Source organism: Cetorhinus maximus, chromosome 11, assembly GCF_964194155.1.
Source record: "Cetorhinus maximus chromosome 11, sCetMax3.hap1.1, whole genome shotgun sequence".
Classification (NCBI taxonomy): Eukaryota; Metazoa; Chordata; class Chondrichthyes; order Lamniformes; family Cetorhinidae; genus Cetorhinus; species Cetorhinus maximus.
This window is the reverse complement of record NC_135889.1, coordinates 77,200,282-77,225,898: the sequence shown is the minus strand read 5'-3', so window position 1 is coordinate 77,225,898 and position 25,617 is coordinate 77,200,282. Positions and strand designations below refer to the sequence as shown.

Genomic DNA, 25,617 nt, shown 5'->3' with positions numbered 1-25,617 from the left:
CACGGGGGCAGATTTGTCAGGAGAGAGTCACAGGAGACTTTGTGGAGGGAGGTCACATGAGAGAATTTACAGGGAGAATTCACAGGGCAGGGGGCAGAAATAACAGGAAAAAAAGAGAGAAAAGAAAGAGGAGAGAGAAGAAGGGAGAGATAAAAGAAAGGAAAATAAAGAATCAAAATCCTGTAACTCCCCTCTTAACACTGAGCATCTACAGCACACAGTCTGCAGTGGTTCAAGAAGGTGGCTCACCCACACCTTTTCAAGAACAACTAGGAATGGATGATATATGCAGCCTTTTCAGTGACACTGACATAAAGAAGCGGACAGTGGATGAAGCAGCCATTACAATGTTGAGGTTATACCTATCAGGAAAGAATGATACCAGAACGGAGAGGTTACAACAATTGAACAGACGTGGTTTCTATCTCTGCCTGCTGAGAGGCAACTTGATAGAGGGCTACCTATACCTCCTCACTGTAATGGACTTGGCTACCTGATTTCCCAAGACCAATCTCCTCAGGAAAATCACAGCCAAGGCCATGATCAAAGGGCTAACCCAGTTCTTTACTCAGTACCGAGAGAGCTGCCGAGAGATTCAATCAGGTCAGGGAACCAATTTCATGTACCAAATGTTTCAGAAGGTTGTAGAGAGTTTTGGAATAACCCAGCTGAAGTCCTCAGCATATCATCCTCAGTCGCAAGGGGCCCTAGAACCCTGAAAACCTTGATTAGGACCTATTGCTCCGAGTATGCACATGACTAGGATAAGAGTTTAGGCTTCCTGCTGTTCGCTACCAGGGGCTCCTGAAACAAATTCACTAGTCTCAGCCCCTTTGAATTAATTTATGGGCATGAGGTGAGGGGCCCCCTGAAGCTACTAAAAGAGAGGTTTCTGGAGCCCAAGAATGACACCTCCACGTTGGAGCACATCTCCACCTTCCTAGAACAGCTCTTCAATGTCTGTGCAATGGCCAAAGAGCATTTAAAAGCTTCCCCTCAGACCATGAAAAAGCAGGCAGACAGATGGGCCAAGACCCAGATTCTCCAACCAGGAGACTAAGTCCTAGTGCTGCTGCCACTACCCACTAATCCCTTCCACTCAAGTTCAGTGGCCCATATCAAGTGGCCAAGAGGATCAGTGAAGTCAATTACCTGATCCACACACCTGATAGGAGGAAAAAGCATTGGTTATGCCACCTTAACCTGCTAAAGATATATTACAGCTTAGAGCCCAGTGGGGTGTTTACCAGAGGATGGCAATATCTGAGGGCAGCCCGGAGAAGTCTGCTGAGGAGGAGAACTGAGTGCTGTAGGTTCCCTCGGTTGAACCCCTGGCTACCAGGCTGGCAAACACCAAAGTCTTGGAAGCCTTAAATGCTCAGTTAACACACCTGGCCAAAGAGCAACGAGAGGATGTGGCCACCCTGCTTGGAAAGTTCAAAGAAATCTGTAGAAACCAGCCAGGGCATTCCACCGTAACAGTCCACAACACGGACGAGGGAGACACCCCACCAATAAAACAAAACCCTTACCGGCTGACCCCGACAAGCTGGCTCAGGTCAGTCAGGAAATCCAGTACATGCTGGATAATGATATAACTAAGCCTAGCCAGAGTAGTTGGACTCCCCCATCGTACTGGCCCTGAAGCCGAATGGATTAAAACAGCTCTGCATTGACTACCAGAAGGTAAATGCAGTAACCAGGGCAGATTTCTATTCAAACCCACGCCTTGAAGATTGTATAAGACAAGGTGGGCCACTCAACCTACCTCAGCAAAATCGACCTTTTAAAAGGGTACTGGCAATTCCCCATGACCCCCAGGGCGAGGGAAATCTTGGCCTGTGTCACCTCGGATGGCCTGTACCAATATAAGATCATGACCTTTGGCCTTAAAATTGCTCCAGCAACCTTTCAGAGGTTGACCAACCAGGTAATAGCTGGACACCTGGAATGACCACCTAGGCCACCTAGAGTCGGTATTCCAGGGTCTGAAAAGGGCAGACCTGGTAGTGAACATGGCAAAAATCTTATTCGCAACAGCCAAGGTGACTGACCTGGGGCATGTAATGGGACTGGGAAGCATGCTACCCCGCGAAGCCAAAGTACATGCCCTAGTTGATTTCCCTACTCCCAAATACCAGAGGAATCAAGTGTTTCCTAGGAATGTGCAGGTTCTACAGAAAGTTCACCCCAAACTTTAGCACCCTAGCCACTCCGCTAACAGATGCATTAAAGAAACACACAAAGGTGGTGTGGACAGAGGCGTGCCAAGAGGCTTCTGCAAAATTGAAAGCCATCCTGGTAAACGAGTCTTTACTAGCTGCCCCAGACTTCAGTAAACCTTTTAGAATGACCATCGATGCCAGAGATCTAGAGCTTGCAGCTGTCCCACTTCAGGAAGATGGTTCTGGGCTCGAGTGTCCAATTGGCTATTTTTCTAAAAAGCTCAACAAACATCAGGAAAGGTACTTCACAGTCAAGATAGAAACTTTGTGTCTTGTTCTAGCTCGCCAACATTTCGAAATCTATGTTCGCCATGGGCACCAAGAGACCCTAGTGTACACAGGACACAATCCTCTGCAATTCCTAGGAAAGCTCAAAGCAATCAATGACAGGTTGTTCCGTTGGAGTTTGCTCTCATAGCCCTTTAAGCTAAAACTTACCCACATCACAGGAAAGGTCAATGTTACCGCTGATGCCCCATCCTGAGTTTAAACCCTCAGAATTGGTGTAATTTTAAGAGAGACTTTTGGAGGTGGCAGGACATGTTGAAAATGCTGTTGAAAAAGCCACAGAGTACAAAAGCAAGGGAGTTATGCTAAACCTTTCATAAAACACAGGTCAGGTCCCAGTTAGAATATTGTGTCCAATTCTAGGCATCACACTTCAGGAAAGGTGTCAAGGCATTGGGAGGGTGCAGAGGGAATTTAGCAAAATGGCAATGGTGGTCTCCAGTTAATGTGGAGAGACTGCAGGAGTTAAGCTTGTTCTCCTTAGAGCAGAGAAGTTTAAGAGGAGATTTAAAAGTGATTTTCAAAATCATGAAGAGTTCTGATAGAGTCAAAAAGGAGAAATGGTTTCCAGTGGCAGATAACCAAAGGGACATATTTAAAATAGAAACAGAAAATGTTGGAAAAACAGACATGCCAAAAACTTTGAGTCATCATAATTCCAATAAGGTTTACAGCTATATGTGCAAATTACTATAATGGGTGATATTTAAAATATAACATTTAAAATATTTGGCAAAAGAACCAGAGGAGGAGATGAGGAGAAATATTGTTACACAGTGTGTTGTGATCTGGAATGCGCTGCCTGAACGGGTGGCAGGAGCAGATTCAATGGTAACTTTCAAAAAATAATTCAATAATTATTTGAAGAGGAATAATTTACAGGGCTATGGGGAAAGAGCAGGGAAGTTGGACTGATTGGTTAACTCCTTCAAAGAGCCAACAAAGAAACAATGGGCCAAGTGACTTCCTTCTGTGCTGTATAATTCTACAAGCTGAGAGCCAAATATCCAACACATATATTAGTGACATTGTAGATTGATTGTAGATTTTTACAGTTACATGATTTCTACAGTTTTATAACCGGTACATCAACTACTGATTGCTGAATGATAAAGCATTTTAAGTGAATAACTAATTAAAATAAATAAATTGATATAGTGAAATGACAATACAAAAACTTGAGTTCAAACACTAAGATTATAGGTTAACTGTATAACAATAATCATCTGATAAAATGCAGCATGGCAGAACCCTGGAAAGACACCATCTGTCTGTCTTTCTTGCTTAAGAATGATGTATCACGGTAGGTTTTTTGTTCCTTGGGAAATTGTAAATCTCATTTGTATCAGTGCTAATGAAAGCAATAGTTTGTGATATGATTAGCTCATCTTTCCACTCTCCAGATTTGACAGACATATCAAAAATTCCTTTAGAGTCATCATAATTCGAATAAGGTTAACAAGTTATGTATGCAAATTACTATAATGGATGATCTACCCACCATTTTCTTTTACCAGATCGCAAGATAATTACGAACTAGGAAGGTCATTCAGCCGATCTGATTCATCCATTTATTCTTAAACTACTCCTGGGCTTTTGTCTTCTCTAATCTATCTAGACATTTATTCTTTATATTCCTTTATGTGAAGAAGAATTTCCTGATTTGTCTCCTACCAGTATCCTTTTCTAGTTTGAACCTGTGTCCACTGCATTTAATCCTGCAGTTCAATTAGAAGTAATATTTTAGTTTCTCTAAACCCTTAACAATCCTTTATACCTCTATTTGGTTACCTCACAGTCATCTCCTTTCCAGGCTAAAAACTCCAGGTGTCACCAGGCTTTCCTCAAACCACTGCCACTGGAATTCAACAACATGCCTCTCCGCTGTGCTGCTTCTGGTACTTGAATATCTCGCTTGTTTCTTGGTGACCAGAACTGCAAGTACAGTCCAACTAGAGCACAATAAATTTTGATCATTACCTAACCTTGATTTAAAATCTGCTGATTCAATTATGCTATCAGGGTCAGGATTCGAGGCTACTGGAATCACAGGTCTATCAAGAATGATGAATTTAAAGAAGTCAGTGGTAATCCAGGATTGGGGATCTGGAGGAGTGCGATCATGGGGCTGGGGCTCAGAAGTGGCAGCAACCTGGGGAGGAGAGTTTAAATGTGGGGTGGAAGAAGTACTCCTGTTTCTCCTGCCTTCACATTCAGGTAAGTAGGTGTAAAATCTTAACTTGTAAGCCACCATAAAATGATAGAATGCTATACTGACTTTGAAAGGGATTTGGTTCAATCCAAAATTAGGGTCTTAAATCTAAACAAAGACAAATATGTAGGTATGAGGGGCGGGTTGGCTGAGATAGTTTGGAAAACTATATTCAAAGATGTGACAGTAGACAAGCAGGATAGCATTTAAAGAATTGACATATAATTTGCAACAGATATACATCCCTTTAAGGCACAAAAAGCCCACAGAAAAAGTGATCGAACTATGGCTAACGATAGGAGTTAAAGATAGTGTTAGAGCAAACCAAAAAGTTTCTCATGCTGTCAAAAAGAGTAGCAAGCCTGAGAATTGGGACAATTTTAGAATTCAGCAAAGGAGGACCAAGAAAGTGTTAAGGAATAATAAAGTGTTAAGGGAAGAGAAAAGAGAATTTTAGAGTCGACAAGCAATTTTTGCAAGTATGTAAAGAGAAAGATTAGTGAAAGTAAACATGGGCCCATTACAGGCACAGGGAGATTAAATTACAATGGAAAATGAGGAATTTCAGAGACATTAAACAAATACTTTGGCCCAGATATTCGCTCCTTGGTTGGGTACATAGAGATGGGACAATTCCCAGCTCCACAAACCTGACCATTGAAAATGGCTGCCCAGACGTCAGATTTTCAGTCTGGGGTGGGGGAGGGGCAGGGGATGGTGGGGCGAGCTGGTTTAGAAGTCAGGACAGGCGACCCGGGAAATACTGAGGAGGATGGCAGGAAGTGGGCTGGGCGGAGGGCCTACCTCAGTGCTCCAGCACTAGGTCCAAAGATTTAAAAATAAAGATTAAAACATGAATTGTCCCTCCAGCCCTCACCCCGCCACCCCCCACCACACACACACACACACTCCCCATACCCCATCCATGCCAACCCATGCCACCTCATGTTCCCCCATCCAGCCCCATAACCCCTCAAACTCTGCATGCCAATCCATGCCCCCCCACCAACCACCCTCTGCCCTTACACCTTCCATAAAAACTCACCCAGTATCCACCATGGGCAGACCTCAGGACTCATGCAGAGATGAGATAACATAAAGGTATATACGATAAAGTTCTAAGGCCTCGATTTTTGTCTTTAGAGTTGTGAGGTTTCCTTACTCTGCAAATCTCACCTTTAAAAAATGGCCACCTGCAGGTCAGATTTTCCATCAGGTGAGGTGGGTGATGCAGGCTGAAATAGGAATCAGGGTGGGCAACCCTGGAATGAGTGCACAGGCTGCTGAGCGTGGAACCTGCCGGGTGCGGAAGTTGTTTGGGCAGAAGGCCTGCCTCTATGCTTCAACACTGTGTTTAAATAAGTGAAAAATAAATAAAACGAAAAACATCCCCCTACCTCTCACTGCCACATCCATACTCCCTATGCCCCATCCATGCCAACCTATACCAACCCATGACACTTTACCCTCCCCGTGGCCTCTCATACCCCTATGCCATTTTAGTGCCAACTCATGCCAACCCTACCCCCCCACCCATCATTCTTTGCCCTTTCCCCCTCCATGCTAACTTACCTAGTATCCTTCGACAATTCCTCAACAGCTTTGACAGCTGGATAGTTCTTTAACAGTCCTTTGACAAGTGGACATTTCCAATGTGTTTGTACGTAAAAAGTGAATAGTTATGTGCATTATTAACAATTCCAAAGGGTGCAATAACTCTCCCAAAAGGTCCTATGACCCTTCCCAAAAGGGTACCTTACCTCTCCAAAAGGAGCACTCTGGCTATCCAAACTAATCCACAAATTCAGACCTCAGCTTACCTGTTATAATCTGTACACTCTTGAGTTTAACACTCCTGGCCTCAGTGTCTATTGCAGACTTCACCAGATTGAAAAAAGCACTACCATTCATAAAAATCTATTTACCATATTTATATTCCTCCAATCAAATAAAGCCTTATAACAACAAACATTTTATTCAAGTGCTCAATGTTGTATAACAACAAGCATTAGAATTCATAGTCCCACATCAAAGAGTCAATAACCACTTGTACTGTCAATCAGTGAAATGGCTGGCACCCTACTGTGATAATGGATGGTTGTGAAATCAGCTACTTAGCACTAATCCAGTAATGGAAACTCTCAGGGTTATGTCAACAGACAAAGTGAAATAGCAAGCAATCATATTTTTTAAAAGGCTTTCCAATCATCTTTTCAAAGGTTTAAAGGGCAGGACTTTGAAAATACCTTGACAGATTGACAGGTCCCTTTGACAGGTGCTTCTGACAGTTTTTCACAGATCTGTTGACAGTTCCAATGAGCTTGACAGTAATGAGTTTATGCACATTTATGCCTACTTTTAACAATTTCAAAGGGCAGCTGACCCACCCCAAAGCACATCTTTCCTCCCCCAAAGTTGTCCTGGGACCAGATCCAAAGGGGTACTTTATCTCTCCAAAGGGTACCCTGGCTATTGAAATTTATCCACAAAGCTCAAGTTCTTTCCTGGTTCAATTTGCATAATTATGGCAGGATCTTCCGCCCCCACCCACCTCTGGGACTCCGAAATTATCCAGTCCCACCGAAAGTCAATGGACTTTTGGCTGGGCCACTAAATCTCCCGCGGCAGGTCCCACCACGACAGGGCCATAAAATTCCAGCCTTAGGGTTTCATTCTCCTGGGCTAACAAAATCCCACATCAGTAGAGGCAGCTGATGATTTAAATGGTCAGTTGCCTCTGTAAATGGCGAATGCACGAAATGCACCCCACACTCATTCCTGCCCCGACAAAAATGGGAAATGCCATGTTCCAGGGCGGGACTTACAATTTTCGGCCACTTCTGCCATTTTAGCTACAACAGAGAGGCTCTCCATCATGGTGCAAATCTGGGCCTTTGTATCAACCTTCATCACGGAAGACACAAAAGTTCCGAAAATAATGGGGAAACAAGAGAGTAGCAATAATGAGGAACTTGGAGACATCAGTCTAAGAACACAAATGGTGCTGGAGGAATTTTTTTTAATTCATTCATGGGATGTGGGATTTGCTGGCTTGGCCAGTATTTATTACCCATCCCTAGTTGCCCTTGAGAAGGTGGTGATGAGCTGCCTTCTTGAACCGCTGCAGTCCATGTAGTGTAGGTACACCCACAGTGCTGTTAAGAAAGGAGTTCCAGGGTTTTAACCCAATGACAGTGAAGGAATGGCGATATATTTGCAAGTCAGGGACGGTGAGCGACTTGGAGGGGAACTTTCAGGTGATGATGTTCACATCTATCTGCTGCCCTTGTCCTTCTAGTTGGTAGTGGTCGTGAGTTTGGAAAGTGCTGTCAAAGAAGCGGTAGTGAATTCCTGCAGTGCATCTTGTAGATGGTACACACTGCTGTTACTGTGCATCGGTGGTGGAGGGAGTGAATGTTTGTGAATGTGGTGCCAATCAAGCGGGCTGCTTTGTCCTGGACGGTGTCAAGCTACTTGAGCATTGTGGGAGCTGCACTCATCCAGGCAAGTGGGGAGTATTCCATCACACTCCTGACTTGTGCCTTGTAGATGGTGGACAGGCTTTGGGGAGTCAGGAGGTGAATTACTCATCGCACGATTCCTTGCCTCTGACCTGCTCTTGTAGCCACAGTATTTATATGGCTAGTCCAGTTTAGTTTCTGGTTAATGATAACCCCAGGATGTTGATAGTGGGGGATTCAGTGATGGTCATGCCATTGAACATCAAGGGGCGATGGTTCGATTATCTCTTGTTGGAGATGGTCATTGCTTGACACTTGTGTGGCATGAATGTTACTTGCCACTTATCAGCCCAAGCCTGGATATTGTCCAGGTCTTGCTGCATTTGGACATGGACTGTTTCAGTATTTGAGGAGTTGCGAATGGTGCTGAACATTGTGCAATCATCAGCGAACATCCCCACTTCTGACCTTATGATGGAAGGAAGGTCATTGATGAAGCAACTGAAGATGGTTGGCCGAGGACACTACTCTGAGGAACTCCTGCAGTCATGTCCTGGAGCTGAGATGACTGAGCTCCAACAACCACAACCATCTTCCTTTGTGCTAGGTATGACTCCAACTAACAGAGAGTTTTCCCCCTGATTCCCATTGACTCCAGTTTTGTTAGGGTTCCTTGATGCCACACTCGGTCAAATGCAGCCTTGATGTCAAGGGCAGTCACTCTCACCTCACCTCGGGAGTTCAGCTCTTTTGTTCATGTTCGAACCAAGGCTGGAATGAGGTCAGAAGCTGAGTGGCCCTGGTGGAACCTAAACTGGGCATCAGTGAGCAGGCTATTGCTAAGCAAGTGGGACTAAGTGGCAGCAACCCCCTAGAGCTGACAACCTGCACTATAATGTTTTAAAACGGGTAGCTGCCAATTCTGTGGACCCATTGGTTGTGATCTTCCAGAACTCCTTAGATTCAAGAACAGTTCCCAAGGATTGGAAAGTAGCAAACACACACTGCTATTTAAGACAGGAGGGAGAAAGAAATTGGGGAACAATAGGCCAGTTAACCTAACATCACAATATGATATATGCTAGAATCTATTAATAGGGATGTGGTAAGAGGGTACTTAGGAAATCATAATATTTTAGCAGAGTCAACACAGATTTATGAAAGGGAAATCAGGTTTATGAGAATGGATAAGAGGTAACCAGTAGATATACTGTATTTGGATTTTCAAAAAGCAGTCAGTAAGATGTTACACAAGGGATGGTATTTAATGCAGGTAACGGGTCTCGCCCACCAACTGGAGAGCCAACAGAGCTCCTCGCCGTCTTTAGAGAAGGCCTGTCGAAGCACACCGGGGTGAAAGTCCCATCTGCCAAAAGCTGTTGGCCAATCAGAGATTGGTAGCTCTATCAAACAGCAGCACCACCAGTTGCTGCTGCCAGCGCAATTCCATCTGAGGCCTCAGATCATCGCTGGATCTCAGGCCGCAGTTGAGTGATGGCAAGGGGAGGTCACGGGGTGGGGTTCATGGGGGAGAAAGAAAGGGATGTAAGCAGCAAGGGCAGGGGGTAGCTCTCTTCCCAATGCCAGGTCCCTCAGTCAGGTATGGGTGCCTTTGAATGAGGGAATCCCCCAGGGAGCCTGCAAGCAACCCCACGTGGGTTTGCTTATCATGCTTCCTGCATGGTGAGCCCCTCACCCATCACTGGGTTAGTACCAGCAGCGGCAGGATGACACCCTTAAGTGGGCATTAATTGTCCATGGGCCTTCCCACCGCAGCCTTAAATCAGGATGTTGGTAGGAAAGTAGGAAGGATTGAAGGGATATGAGGATTGTACGGTAGGCGGAGTTGAGGTAGATGATCAGCCGTGATCTTTTTGAATGGCAGAGCAATCTCAAAGGGCCACATGACCTATTCTAGCTCTAATTTCTTACTTTTTTTGTTCTTATGTCACATGCAATCCCATGGTCTGATTTCCCTGCCACAAGCTGCCTCATTGGAAACTAATCTTAAAGTGTGGACCTTAAGCTAGCATTTCGCTCTTTATATGCATTTGTTTGGGGCTAACACCTGTTTCACACTTGGCTAAAGGACATCTATTTTTTCTTTTTTCAATATGGCAGACAGTATACTTCCTGCTGGAAATGCACACATGTTTCCTGCTTACTGAACTGGGGACTTAGTAGGCCAGTTTGCACTTGGAAAAAAAACAGGCACTCATAGCTGAACTGAGAGGCCTGTAACTCCTAATTAAGTTCTCTTTTTGTTGCTTTATTCCCATCCTTACATTAACATGCAGAAATAAGCTTGTATTTTGTTCAATACAAGTCATTTGTTAAAATGTGATCCATTACTTACATTCTAAAATACAAGCATATGAAAAAGTAACTGCATACAACTATCATTTTAGAAACAATCATTTATGATTCTTTGAGGAGATACAGATTGCCTCAACTAGCTACACAAAAATATTATTCTAGTAATGGTCAGCCATTTATATAGTTTGTTTCCAACAGAATTCAATATAGTAATAGCAAATGTAAATCTCAGTTGCTCAGAAATTACACTTCAAGCCCAATTTGGACGTAAAAGACTTCTTTGTTCAACACATCAACTTGACAGTCAGAATGAGCCAGAGCACAGAACTAGCTAGAACTAGTCACAGCAGGTTTCTGAGCTATGCACCAAACATCAAGCTAACTCAGCCCACGTCTGTCAATCAACACCTAAAACCATATACTTTCTTCCATCTTTTATCTTTTGTATAAGGTAAAAACACCACTTTTAGCCATCATGCTGTCCAAGTTAATAAGATGCACAGAAAAAATAGTTAGCAGCTGATGAGTTTATACACAAAGCAATATGTAGCTATTTATTCACACTGCAAATGCAAACTATATTCACGTGAAAATGCATGATTATTTTCAAAGAAATGTTCAAACACCTTGTCAGCATATGTTATATTTAAATCATGCAGAAGGTGCAATATCAAGAATTGCATTATAAACAGCTGTGTCTAAACTCATTTACTATTGACTATACATGTATGTAAAGCTCAAGGTTTATGTAATTTGAAAGAATTTAAATATAGTGAAATGTCATTTCTAAATTCAAAGCACCTGGCTTTCCCCCTTAATGTTTAGTGGCTTTTAAAATCAATGAATACTCCTTGCCACTGATAAATTCCCTCGTTTTGGATGACGAATTGATAAAAAAGTGATTTCCTACCAAATCTAAGAACAAAACAAGTGAAATTTCCAACTACCTTCTCACTGGCAGCCAGGTTTGGAGAGACAAGGACATTACATTTATAATGTCTAGACATGATGAAGCATCTTGATAATGACATTAATGACAATGACAATGCAATCAGCCAAATGGATGCACTGCATGCAGTGATCACAATAGAACTGTTCAATTCAGGTGTTGAAAAAACTAAATTTTAGAATCAATTTCATAGTTTAGTCAAACTTTAAAAAGGTTACGTGATAATAGCAGTGATGTGCTGATTTAAGCTTAAATTTAGCAAACAACATTTTATTGCACACTGTCCATTTATAAATACTACAGGCATAATGCTAAAATTAGTGGGGAGATGGTGGCCTAATGAGGAGATGGTCACATAGTGGAAATGTCACTGAAGTAGTAATCCAAAGGCACAGGCTGCTGCTCTGAGGACAAGGGTTCAAAATCCCACCATGACAGCTGGTGAAATTTAAATTCAATTAATAAAATCTGGAATTGAAAGCTAGTCTCAGTAATGGCGTTCATGAAACTATCAATTGTTGTAAAAACCCATCTGGTTCAACTAATGTCCTTTAGGGAAGGAAATGTGCCACCCTTACCTGGCCCGGCCTACTTGTGACTCCAGACCCACAGCAATGTGGTTAACTCTTAACTGCCCTCTGAAATGGCCTCGCAAGCCATTCAGTTCAAGGGCAATTTGGGATGGGCAGCAAATGCTCGCCTTGCCAGCAATGCCCACATCCCATAAAAGAATAAAGAAAAATAATAGATCATGGAAATGAACGTTATTTTCTAACTGCTATTGAGGACCATAAAAGTAGTGGGTGTGAAATGTGTAAACAGTTGGGATTGGTTATTTTCTCAAAGCTTATAAATACCCTGTTCAAAATAAATACCCTGAATTTACCTTGGATTTTTAAAAACTTTCTCCTGATTCTTGATGATGATAATAAAAACTGAAAAACACCCAGAAAGTCCATTTTGAAATCAACCATGAGAACTCACTTCGAAGACCTTTTTTATATTGCAGTAACACTCTCCCTGCAGCAATCCTGCATTGTGCTGAGACTCCATGTGTGTGAAATGTGCCCTATTTACAGTGTTATGGAAAGACTCCACAGTCAGGGGTAACAGACAACAGTACATGTTTGGTTCTTTAAAGGGGTGCTCAGTAAGGGCAATTCAAATCAGCAGGGATAGGGGGAAATGAACAGCCAGCCATTAGGTAGGAAAAATGCAGCCAGGGTAGAGCGTGGGGAGGGGGTGTGGAAGAGAGGGGTTGCTTTTCAGAAAGGTAGTTGCTGGGGTGTTACTACACCTTTGCAAATGAAGAAAGGTAGGGGGCAGCCTGAGAGGGGGAAATGCAGCCAGTGGGAGGTTGGATGGGGAAGTATTGGCAGCCAGACTGTTGGGATGTGAAATATAGCGAGCATGGACAAGGAAGGATTAGAAAGGCAGATGCAGCCATTGGTGAATATATGGGAATATTTATGGATGGGGAGAACCAAATGCTGCCAACAATGTTCTGCTCAGTGCGGGGCAGCACCACAATTCCTGTTCAGTAGGAAGTTGAGGTACTTACTTATAGGGTGCAAGGCTTTTGTTTTTATTTCCCATTTTACTTTCCAGGTCATTTTGCTTAGATGCTGAGTCTTTCATTAGTGCTTCAGGTATTCTTGATACGTGCTGGCTACTTTGACTTGCTGGTTTCAAACCATTATTTTGAGGATGCACCACCTCATTTTGGGTGGAGGAAGAGGTGCTTAGTGGTACTAGAGGATGTAGATTGACCAGAATTTTGCTCAATAAGTTGGAATAGGGAGCTCAATGCATGCTCTGAGAGAGGACAGGGAGGGAGCCAAAACATAACACAAAAGAGGGCTAGGTGCCTATGGGCCGAAACCATGTTCTGCTGGAAAGGCAATGCTTCATCAGCTGGGAGGTAGGGTGCTGAATACTTGTTCGTAAGGGGACAAGCCGAATATTTGTTCAGCATGGGTTTTAGGAGTTGAATACTTGCTTCATGAGCAGAATCAAGGTGGTGTGGTCTTGGTGAGAACAAAAGCTTGCTCAGCTATTGGCGGGGTACAACACAGAAAGCTTACTTTCTGTAACCTAACCTAAAGGAGTGCTCAGTAAGGGCAATTCAAATCAGCGGAGAAAGGGGGAAATGAACAGCCAGCCATTAGGCAGGAAAAATGCAGCCAGGATAGAGCGTGGGGAGGGGGTGCTGGGCAGGTCGAGGTGGGGTGGTGTGGAAGAGAGAGTTGCTTTTCAGAAAAGTAGTTGCTGGATAATAAAAACTGAAAAACACCCAGAAAGTCCATTTTGAAATCAACCATGAGAACTCACTTTGAAGACCTTTTTTTATATTGCAGTAACACTGTCTCTGAAGCAATCCTGCATTGTGCTGAGACTCCGTGTGTGTGAAATGTGCCCTTTTTATAGTGTTATGGAAAGACTCCACAGTCAGGGGTAACAGACAACAGTACATGTATGGTTCTTTAAAGCATTGCTCAGTAAGAGCAATTCAAATCAGCGGAGACAGGGGGAAATGAACAGCCAGCCATTAGGCAGGAAAAATGCAGCCAGGGTAGAGCGTGGGGAGGGGGACTGTTACCTAACATTAGGTGGTGCTACATGTTTTTCAATTTATCATCCAATGGTACTGGTGTGTGGTACAGTGACGATCAATACTCTGCTTGTAGTGATTCCATATGATTACATCGCATCCTTTTAATTGAATTCTAGGAACATAATACCCATGTGCTAGTTCCCTCATTTGTACTGTTAACTTAGTTTTGAGTAGACCACCTGCAGACTTGTTACATTGAGCCACAAGTCTGCTATCTATCTACCAAAAACTGATTTTACAGCATAAATGCAGGACAAGATGCAGTTTTCTGGAATCCAAATTAAAAGGCAGATATAAGGCACTTGCTCAGCAATAACCTGCTCCCTGATGCTCAGTTTTGGTTCCACCAGGGAAACTCAGCTCCTGACCTCATTATAGCCTTGGTCCAAACATGGACAAAAGAACCGAACTCAAGATATGAGGTTGAGAGCACCTGTCCTTGAAATCAAGGCAGCATTTGACTGAGTGTGGCATCAAGTAGCCCTAGCAAAACTGAAGTCAATGGGAATCAGGGAGAAAACTCTCCACTGGTTGAAATCATACCGAGCACAAAGGAAGATGGTTGTCGTTGTTGGAATTCAATCATCTCAGTCTCAGGACATCACTGCAGGAGTTCCTCAGGTTAGTCTCCTCAGCCAACCATTTTCAGCTGTTTCATCAATGACCTCCCCTCCGTTGTAAGGTCGGAAGTAGGGATGTTCACTGATGATTGCCCAATGTTCAGCACCATTCACAATTCCTCAGGTACTGAAACATTCAATGTCCATATGCAGCAAGACCTGGACATTATTCAAACTTGGACTGAGAAGTGGCAAGAAAGATTCATACCACACAAGTGCTAGGCAACGGCTATCTCCAAGAAGAGAAAATCTAATCATTTCCCCTCGACATTCAATTACAATACCGTCACTGAATGCCACCAACATCATGAGTTACCATTGACCAGAACTGAACTGGACCAGCCATATAAATACTGTGGCTACAAGAGCAAGTCACAGGCTGGGAATTCTGCAGGCAGTAACCCACCTCCCGACTCCTCAAAGCCGCTCCACCAACTACAAGGCACAAGCCAGGAGTGTGATGGAGTACCACTTGCCTGGATGAGTGCAACTCCAACAAGAAGCCTGACACCATACAGGACAAAGCAGCCCATTTGATTGGCACCCCATCCACCACCAACGTACAGATGCAGCAGTGTGTACCATCTACAAAATGCACTGCAGCAATTCACCAAGGCTCCTTCAACAGCACCTTCCAAACACGTGACCTCTACCGACTAGAAGAACAAGGGTAGCAGATATATGGGAACACCACCAATTGCAGGTTCCCCTTCAAGCCACACTCTATCCTGCCATGGAACTATATTGCCATTCCTTCACTGTTATTGGGTCAAAATCCTGGCACTCCCTTCCTAACAGCAATGTGGGTGTATTTACAGCATATGGACTGCAGCAGTTTAAGAAGGCGGCTAACCACCACCTTCTCAAGGGCCATTTGGAATGGGCAATAAATACTGGCATAGCAAGCAACACCGAACTCTTGTGAAAGAATAAATTGTTTTTAAAAATCCTAAACATTCAAGAAAACAACAATCTATACTAATTTGAAAAAAAAATAGTATGTAAGTGCAACTTATGCTGGTCTTTTAATTTGGATTCCACAAGTCAGTTGTTTGTGATCTGTCTTCAGACTAAATCTGCGTTCAATAAATTGGCACCAGCCTTGTGCACCCAGACAGAGCTGCATTCATAAACCCGCCAGCAGTCAATGAAAAGTGGATCTAAACACCATAAACACTGGAAGTTACTTCACTGATGCTGGGCTCCTGGAATCCAAATGAACAGAGCAATACAAAAGGTACATAGTTACCATGGTACTGTTACTGAAAAGCATTACCAACAGCAACTGTCAAAATGTTTTAATGGCAAAGATATTTATGCCCTTCTCTGTGGCTAATGACACTATGAGGGTGTATAGCTGTGATGCTATTCCAGTGATCTTATAAGATACAAGGAAGAATAAATATTTGCTTATATCCCTTAGCACTTAGAAGTCAGGTGTTACCAATTCAATCAATTCTTTTGAAATGCTTCAGGAAAGAATCCTTATTGTTCACAATAAAGAAAGAATTAGGCTTATAAACATCTTGCATTATACAAGGTCGTTTCTGATGGATCAAAATTACAAAGCTAATGTAAAAGCCTGTACACTTCCAAGTTACCAGTTCCAGAGCGGCACTAGTAGAGGCAAAGAAACATGTAATCCACCATGTTTTATAGTGTGTATCAAAAGAAATAAAATGGGGAGGAAAAAATAGGTCTTTTTACAAAGATGCATTCAATGAAAATAAAACTCAAAGGGCTGAAATTTCCCAGGCCCTTGGTGGTGGGTATTGAAGTGTGGGGGCTGGGGGTGGAGGCGGGCGGCGAGCAAGCTAATTCAAAAAGCGTTGGCCAGTTTTTCAATGAATTCCCACCTCCAGCCACTTTCCCAGTGGAGGGCTGTGTCCGAGGCAGGCAAACTGTGACTCTGAAGCAGGTGGCATTGTCAAGTGGCTAATTATGACAACTTTCACATCAAGTGGCAACTGGTGTGACACAGGTCCCAACTGCATCAGTATCCCAGTAATTGAGAGGAGATGGCTACACAACAGAAATTCAAGGCTGCATTACAGCTGATCGAGAACTAAATGTTTCCAGCAGAAAATAGCAAGACGCTCACTTCCTACGTCACCACCTTGCCATTGAATATAGAAGTTATGCAGGCAGATCCCCCTTATCATCATGGGCCAACTGAGGTTTCTATGCTTCCCTGCTGCTGATGGCGGCTTCGGTCCTACTTGGGCCTTCAATGCTTCGCTCGTTTGGTCCTCAACAGTGCTCCCATCGGTCACAAAGTGAGGGCTACTGGCTTTCCTTGTAACGAACCACACTGTCTCCATCTTCTGCCTCCAGAATCTCCCCAATATCACTAATTGAATGGTGAATTTGGAGGTGACCTATTAATTGGCCGCCGCCTCCCGTAAAATTCAACCAGAAGGCACACTGCCCAAAAATCCTCGTGTCTTCGGGTTCCTGATGCTCATGGCAAAATTGTGCCCAAAATCACTTAAGATTAACCGGAAATAATAAGAGGCTGAGGGAAAAATTGGTCACTATTGTGCCCAATTTCTGTGTGAAAATAGAAGTGGTGGGTGGGGCAATTTCTGGAAGTCAACTTCCACGCAGAAAGCACCCACCTCACACAGGAGCATTAGGCTCTTTTAATAGGTTAATTAGAGGCTAACATCTGTTTTAAGACCATGCTGCCAAATTCAGCAGAAACTCGGAGGGGAATAAGTTAAGAGCAGCAGTAAGTGAAGCAGACAGAGTAGGCAGTTCCAAAGAGGTTGAGACAGATTAAGTGAGAAAAACTATGGCAAATGGAATTCAATGAAGACAAGCATGCGGTCACCCACTTCTGGCCCAAGAAAAATAAATTAAATTATTTTCTGAACGGTAAGAAGCTAGGTACTCGAAGGAGCAGCAGAGATTTGTGAGTCTAAGTACACAAATAATTAAAGGTCAGTAGACAAGTACAAAAATCAATCAAAAAAGCTGTTAACCTTTACGTGAAGAGGGTTGGATTACAAAGGGAAAAAAGTTATGCTTCAGCTATATAGAGCCTTGGAGTACAGTATTACATTTTGGACACTGCACTTCAGGAAGGATATAATGGTCTTGGAATATGTGCAGTACAGATTCACCAGAATAGAGGGTTAAATGATGAGGACAGGTTGCATAAAATTAGCTTGTAGCCAGTATGACTCTTCTTCAGCTCTGAAAGAGTCATGAGGACTTAAAATGTTAACTCCGTTTCTCTCTTCACAGATGCTGCCAGGCCTGCTAAATTTTTCTAGCATTTTCTGTTTTTATTTCAGGTTTCCAGCACCTGCAGTATTTTGCTTTTATTTTGGCTTGTAGCCCATTGAGTATCGGAGATTGAAGGATGATCTGATCAAGGAGTTTAAAATATTAAAAGGATTTGATAAGATAGATACAGGGAAGCTATTTTATCAAGAACAAGGGAACATAATCATAAAATTAGAGCTGGGCCATTCAGGATGAAACCTGGAAAGACTTTGCAAAGGGTAATACATATTTAGAACTGTCTCTCCAAAGGCTGTGGAAATTATATCAAATAAAGTTGGGATAGACTGGGACAGATAAATTTTTGTTAGGTGGGAGTATCAATGGTTACATCTGCTATGATGTTATTGAATGGCCAAGCAGGGCCAAGGGGCTGAATGGTCAACGCCTATTTTTAATGTTGCTATGAAATGTGTTCTGCAATGCTTTGCTCAACTTTTTTGGTTTATCACAGCCTAAATATCGATCCTGAAAGGTTGTGGAACAGGTAAGTTTAATTTTTTTAAAATTATCTTAATGTGGAGCTAAAAAGAGCAAGAGTACTCCTCCTATGTCAGATGAATACCAGCCTGTGCTTGCCACTCCCCATCCTGGTCATCTCCTCGTCCCCACAATGCCAAGGAGGGGGTTCAGGCTGGCAGTGGCGTCCCTTATCTCATAATCCTGACCCCTGTGGAGCAGGAGTTCTCGAACTTGGAGGCCAGCATGGAGCCCACTCCATTGCAGATGGTGAGACAGGAGTGAATGAGTGGCCGGATGGATGGGCACATGGGCGCCTCTGACAACCACAAGATATAGTGCTCATGCATCCACCAGTGTCATATGGACACTAGGCGTAGTCTAGGGGTTGTAGTGGAATGCACATTATCCTCCAATTAATCTTCTTACTCAAACAGGACAAAGATAAGAGGAGACAGGTCCAGAGGCCAGGAAACAGCCATCCACTCCTGAGGAGGAGACGGGAGCCTCAGAGGCCACACCATCACATCACTGCCCCACACCAGGCAATTACTTTTATGGGTATTTGTTCATGAGTAGATCTGGGATCGCAATCTGGCGAGCACAGCACAGACACGCCTGAACAGCTGTCAGAGGCTGTGACAACCAAGGACACCACACTTGGAGGTCTGAGGGAGGCCAAAGCAATGCTAGGACTCAGGTTAATGACTTGCCTCTAAAGTCGTTAGCAAGGCAGCAGGTGCTGGAGCTACAGCGTGTGGTACGGGAAATTCTGGCACACTGGCACGGATGATGGATGGGTCCAACCAGGCCATGTGTGTCACCATGTCTCTGTCGTGGGCAAGCTTGGCTTCCTCCATCGAGAGACTGGTAACCCTTATGGAGAGCCAGGTCCAGCAAATCACTCAGTGCATGCCTGAGTTGGGTACAGGCCTGCATGCGATTGCCATTTCCATAAGCTTTATGCACCAAAGGCAAGGCAGGGGTAGGGGGGAAGACAGTGAAGCACCTGGACTGATTGCCATTTGCTCACTCTCCTATAGGTGTGTCTTGAAAGGAAGGAGGAGCAACTGCCTGAAGCATCTGGGGGCTCCTCTCAGGGCGCTCGTGATACGGAAGGCAGTTCCTCAGTCCCTCCAACAGTGACCACAGTACTTCACTTAGTTTAGGACAGACTCCTGCACTTGTGCAGGAGGCCCTCAATATGCTGTGCCCACCAAGCCTCACGCCGCCAGAAGGCAATCACCAAAGTCATCAAAAGTAACAGGGAAGCAAAGTCAGCAGCCTATCTCCAAGTCAGCTGACAGCACAGGGGGAACACAATGTCGAAGCACACTTAATTGATTTAAGAAAAGCACCTAGCTACACTCGGGGTTCACGGGTTAATAGTTTGTTAAAGCATGTTGCCTTGCAAATGTTTGGATCTCCGATAAATATCCAATGTGGCAAAGCAAGGGGTATCCTCGGATTTCTTGCAGGCCGCTGAGACTTCAGCAATACCCTTACTCTGCCAAAGGGTGTGAAAAATGGGGCCACACCATGTGAAGTTGATGCATTCTCCATGGCGAAGTTTAATGTCTCACTGAGCACAGGTAAATGGCAAGGTGGTGGCAACAGGGCTGCAGAGAAGCTTTATTGAATTGTGTGGGTCTGCCATCAAAGATGATGTGAAACGAGCCTCTTTTACACATCCCAAGGACCCCTTGCACATATCTCATGGCACCTTGCCTGTGGACCTCGGGATTCTTCAGCTTCTTGTGCCTGTTCATCATCTCCCTCTATTTCTTCATTATTGGAGCAGGCATTGTACCCCACGATATCCACATTGCTCAAGTGCTCTCCCTTGTGCAGCGCCAGATTGTGCAGAGCACAGCAGGCCACCACAATACATGAGATCCTTGCTGCGGCATACTGAAGAGCTCCATCAAATCTATCTAAGCATCTGAACCACATCTTCATAAGCTCCATGGGTCAATGGTTGCTCCAGTTGATCCATAGCAGGTGTTGCATCTCCTTTGCAGCACTGCTTGGGTTCCTCACCAGTATCAGTAACCATGCCTTCGGTGGGTATTCCTTTTCACCCAGTATCCATCCCTAAATGCACACGGGATCCTGAAAAGGTCTGGCACCTGGAGCTACTGAAGTACGTAGGCATTGCAGTTGCTTCCCAGGAACAATGCACAGACCAGAAGGAACAACTTGCAGTGGCCACTGGCCAGTTGTACATTAATCAAGTGGAAACTCTTCCTGTTGATGAAGGCTTCAGCCCGGTCAGTGCTTGCATTGATGTCACGTGCATACATGATGATATCCTGCAACTGAGGGAATCCAACAATGCCCCAACTCATACAGCCCTCTCCACCTGATTCTTTGGATTGGTGCAAAGACACATGCTGGATGGCCCTCTTGAGATCACATTGGTGACCATTTTGAGCAGAGCAGTGATGAGCTGCAGATGCAGTAGATCCCTGAAATGATCCTGAGGTGTAGAAAGTCAGTACCACGGTGACCTTCAGGGCCACTGGCATTGGGTAGCCACCACTTCCTAAGGGGCTCAGCCCGTCCTCTATTATGCATAGCTCTTTGACCGCCTCCATGGAGAGGCAGAGTCTTCAGCAACACTGGCCTGAATTTCACACTTCCCCACCAGCGAGTTTTTAGACAGGGGAGTGTGAAATTGAAGGAATGGGATTCCCTCTGGGTTCCTGCCCGCCCCAACCTCACAGCGATTTTACGTTGGAGTGGGCAAGGCCTCAGACAAGACACCCGCTCTTGCCCCAATTGAGGCCCTTAAGTGGCCAATTATTGGTCACTTAAGGACCGTTTCCCATCCAGCCTCAATTTTTAGGCTGGCGGGAGAATTTACCTGGCATGGGGGAAGCCTAAAAATGAACGGGCTTAGATCTCGGACATTCATCATTCTAGGCTGAAAGAGCAGGGTTTACGTTCTATAAATGTTTACAAATCATTACACACTCAATAATTAATGGGAGTAATGAATAAAATAATTATTTTTGTAACTCTTGGATTAGCACAAGATGATGAATCTAAGTACTCCTTAAATATTCCATTATATTTGTCATAGTGGGATGGTTCATGGGAAATTCACATCGTGTGCTAGCGGCTGACAGAATGTAGGTTCATATTCAGGACGCCCACATGGCAATTGCAAACAGGGAGAGGAGGTTTAAATTTCTCCTCTGACACTCAAAGGATAGTTCAGTCATTTTTTTTACCTTCCAAGTCTTCTTTTTCAAAATGCGATTTTTGAATGGTGCATGTTCCCCCTCTGTCCAACACAGCTTCTTCGTCATTTCTCTAAAATTTAAGTAACAAAAAGCTCCTTAATTCCTAAATGTTTGAAGAAATATCTACAACCAATCTTATCTCAATCTTCTTCAAATGTACTATCATTAAAAAAACTAGACATTTCGCAATTACACTTATTGTCCAAAGGCTTACAGAATGACAGAATGTAAAGATCTTTGTGTGCTCATACTAAAATGACAAGTGTGTTCACATGGAACAAGAAGAAGCAGATTCTCGAAGGAAATATTACAATAGTCAGACTTTCCCTTATTGCAAAACAAGTCTTTCAGAATCATAAATTACTGGTAGATTTCCTGGATTCTCCAAATCAGTAAGATTCTCTTACTGGCACCACTTTCATCCATACTGTAATGCCGCTGTCAGCCTAACTTCCCTTCATATTTCATTGCCCCTAATGTCCCAACTTCTTGCCATATTGTAACCCCACCCAGTGGCACAACTTCCCTTCATACTGTAGCCCCACCAATGGCTCAACTTCCTCCATTCTGTATCTCCACCCAATGTCTCAACTTCCCTTATACTGTAACCTCCTTCCTGGCCCAATTTCCCTCCACATTGTAATGCCCCTCATGGCCCAACATCCCTCTTTTCTGTAACCACCCTAATGACTCAAATTCTGTCCATGCCAAAACGCACCCAGAAGCCCAGCTTCCCTCCACACTCTATTTCCTGCTACAGCCACCACTTTCCAGCCTTGCTGTCACTGAGCTACTTCTGTATCAAACCACCACTTTCTCCTTAATTCCATGACTCCTGTGTGTGATTTGTTGAATGCCTTTACAAAGTCGTGTATTCAACATCTACAATACTATCTCGATCAACCTTCTCTGTTACCTCAACAAAAAATGTAATCAAGATAATGACACTGATTTGTTTTAACAAATCATTGCTAGCTCTCCTTTGTGAACTTATGTCTTCCAAGTGAAAGATTATTTGGACCTTAATAATGATTTCTAATAACTTCTCTACCACTACTGTTATATTGACTGGCTTGCATTTTCCTGGTTTATCCCACTCCCCCTTTCCTGAAGAAGGTCCCTCTCTTCTGTAATCTAATTCCTGCCATACTATGCAAATTCCATTAACAGCCAGAATCTGTTTTCATTTGCAATTACTGACCCTCCCCCGACTAAACATTATTTACAGGTGCACATATATTGATGTACATGGTGTACATGAATGCTTTGGTTAAAAAAGGGCTGTGCAATCCAACAGCTTTAAAAAATACCTAGCTGCACTAATGGAATCAACTTCTAACCTCAGAATGTGCTGTGTGGTATTTCTAAAAACAATGATCAAGGCAGAGTTCCATACCTATGGGCAGAGTATTCTGTTCGGCGAGCGAGGGCGCGGCCTGCTCGCTGACGTGTAAAATGATGCGGGGTGACGTCGGGACGTCATTTAGATTTTCAAGTTGGCAAGCATGCAGCCGACTCAGCTGCGCACCCGCCGACCTGTCAACAGCCTATTAAGGCCATTAAAAAACTAATTTACACCATTAATGGACCTGCCCGTCCAACCTTAAGGTTGGCGGACAGGCCGGGAGCCCTGGCAGGCTTCTGAAAAAGCATGAAACCTCATCCACGGGCAGGATGAGGTTTCATGAGTGATTTAAAAATCTCAGAATATTTCAAAATGAAAGTTATGGACATGTCCCAACTCACGTGACTGTCACATGAGGGGATATGGCAGCAAAATTTTTCTCTCATCTTTATTTGAAGTTTCAAATCTGAGCCGATCTCCCTGAGGCAGCACTTTGCCTCAGGGAGATGTGTGCGGAATAAACCAGCAAAAAGCAATAGTTTAACAGTGAAAACCTACAATAATAATGATAGAAATGGAACCAGACAGCCTGCAAACAAACAACAATTTAAAAGAATTGAATGTTTATTTTGCCATCGTAATGGACACATTACACAACATTGTAAAGACAGATTAAGACAAACTTTAAGCAAAAAGGTAGAAATCGTGAAATCCACATAATATAGGAACCAAGAAGAAACAGTCAGATATTTACTCACTATACAACTGAAAAATGGGTAAAACAGAGCCAATCTACGTGACAGTGAAAGTCAACGAGGAACCCATCCGAATGGAGGTGGATACAGGGGCATCCACGACAGTTATAGGGGAACATACGTTCAAATACCTGAAGAGAGGAGACCACCTATTAAATCTAGAAAATTCAGATGCTAAATTAAAGATGTATGCTGGTGAAGACATACGAGTAAGAGGTATATGCAAGGTTCCAGTACAGTATGGAAATCAGTCTGTTAATCTACCCCTAATAGTGGTAGCAGGGGAGGGTCCAAGTCTACTTGGTCGGAACTAGCTTAAGGAGATAAAGTTGGAGTGGGCCTTGATTTTTCAACTCAGAATGAAATATCTGCAAGAATTATTACAGAAATATGGCTCCTTTTCCAGGGAGGAGCTTGGAAAAATTCAGGAGCTGCAACCTAAAATCCACGTGGATCGTGAGGCAACCCCCAGATTCATGAAGGCGAAGCCAGTACCCTATGCACTGTGAGAAAAAGGTGATGTCGAATTAGACAGGCTGGAAAAGTTGGGAGTCTTACAACCTGTACAATTTTCCAAATGGGCAGCACCCAAAGTTCCAGTATTAAAGCCTGACCAGAGTGTACGAATATGCGGGGACTACAAGCTGACGGTTAACAAAGTGGCTAGACTAGACAGGCATCCTATGCTGAAAATTGATTAATTGTACTCCAAGCTGGCAGGGGGAACCACATGTATGAAGCGTGACATGAGCCACGCTTACCAGCAAGTCAAGTAGAACAGGCCTCTCTGGACTTTGTGACTATCAACACACATAGGGGGCTATACCAATATACATGGTTACCCTTCAGAGTCTCATCGGCTTGTGCCATTTTCCAACGGACCATGGAAAGTTTATTTCAAGGACTGCCTATGTTGGGGGTTATCTCAATGATGTCCTGGTAACAGGACTAACTGATGAAGAACACCTGGCTAACTTGGAAGAGGTGTTGAAGGGTTTCTCACAAGATGGAGTTCTCAGTATTAGTAGGGAAATGGTGATGGGGAAATTGATGGGATTGAAGGCCGATAAATCCCCAGGGCCTGATAATCTACATCCCAGAGTACTTAAGGAAGTGGCCCTAGAAATAGTGGATGCATTGGTGATCATCTTCCGAGATTCTATAGACTCTGGAACAGTTCCTACAGATTGGAGGGTAACTAATGTAACCCCACTATTTAAAAAGGGAGGCAGAGAGAAAACAGGGAATTATGGACCAGTCAGCCTGACATCGGTAGTGGGGAAAATTCTAGAGTTCATTATAAAAGATTTAATAGCTGAACACGTGGAAAACAGTGGCAGAATGGGACAGAGTCAGCATGGATTTACGAAAGGGAAATCATGCTTGACAAATCTACTGGAATTTTTCGAGGATGTAACTAGTAGAGTTGATGAAGGGGAGCCAGTGGATGTGGACTTTCAGAAGGCTTTCGACAAAGTCCCACATAAGAGATTGGCGTGTAAAATTAAAGCACATGGGATTGGGGGTAGTGTATTGAGATGGATAGAAAACTGGTTGGCAGACAGGAAACAAAGTAGAAATAAACGGGTCTTTTTCCGAATGGCAGGCAGTGACTAGTGGGGTACCGCAGGGATCGGTGCTGGGACCCCAGTTATTCACAATATATATTAATGATTTAGATGAGGGAATTAAATGTAATATCTCCAAGTTTGCAGATGACACAAAGCTGGGTGGGAGGGTGAGCTCTGAGGAGGATGCAGAGATACTTCAGTGTGATTTGGACAAGTTGAGTGAGTGGGCAAATGCATGGCAGGTGCAGTATAATGTGGATAAATGT

At 43.7% G+C, this 25,617-nt stretch overlaps 1 protein-coding gene across 3 annotated transcripts in view; it reads right to left on the bottom strand.

Annotated features, from left to right (window-relative positions):
• The window catches only part of LOC144686698 (sodium-driven chloride bicarbonate exchanger-like), a 344,112-nt gene that overhangs the window by 253,515 nt on the left and 64,980 nt on the right, over positions 1 to 25,617 (bottom strand). For all 3 annotated transcript variants that reach the window (XM_078552275.1, XM_078552273.1, XM_078552274.1), the window contains exon 2: positions 21,669 to 21,750. In XM_078552275.1, the coding sequence (XP_078408401.1) occupies positions 21,669 to 21,750 (82 nt within the window). The remainder of the gene's footprint in view (positions 1 to 21,668; positions 21,751 to 25,617) is intronic.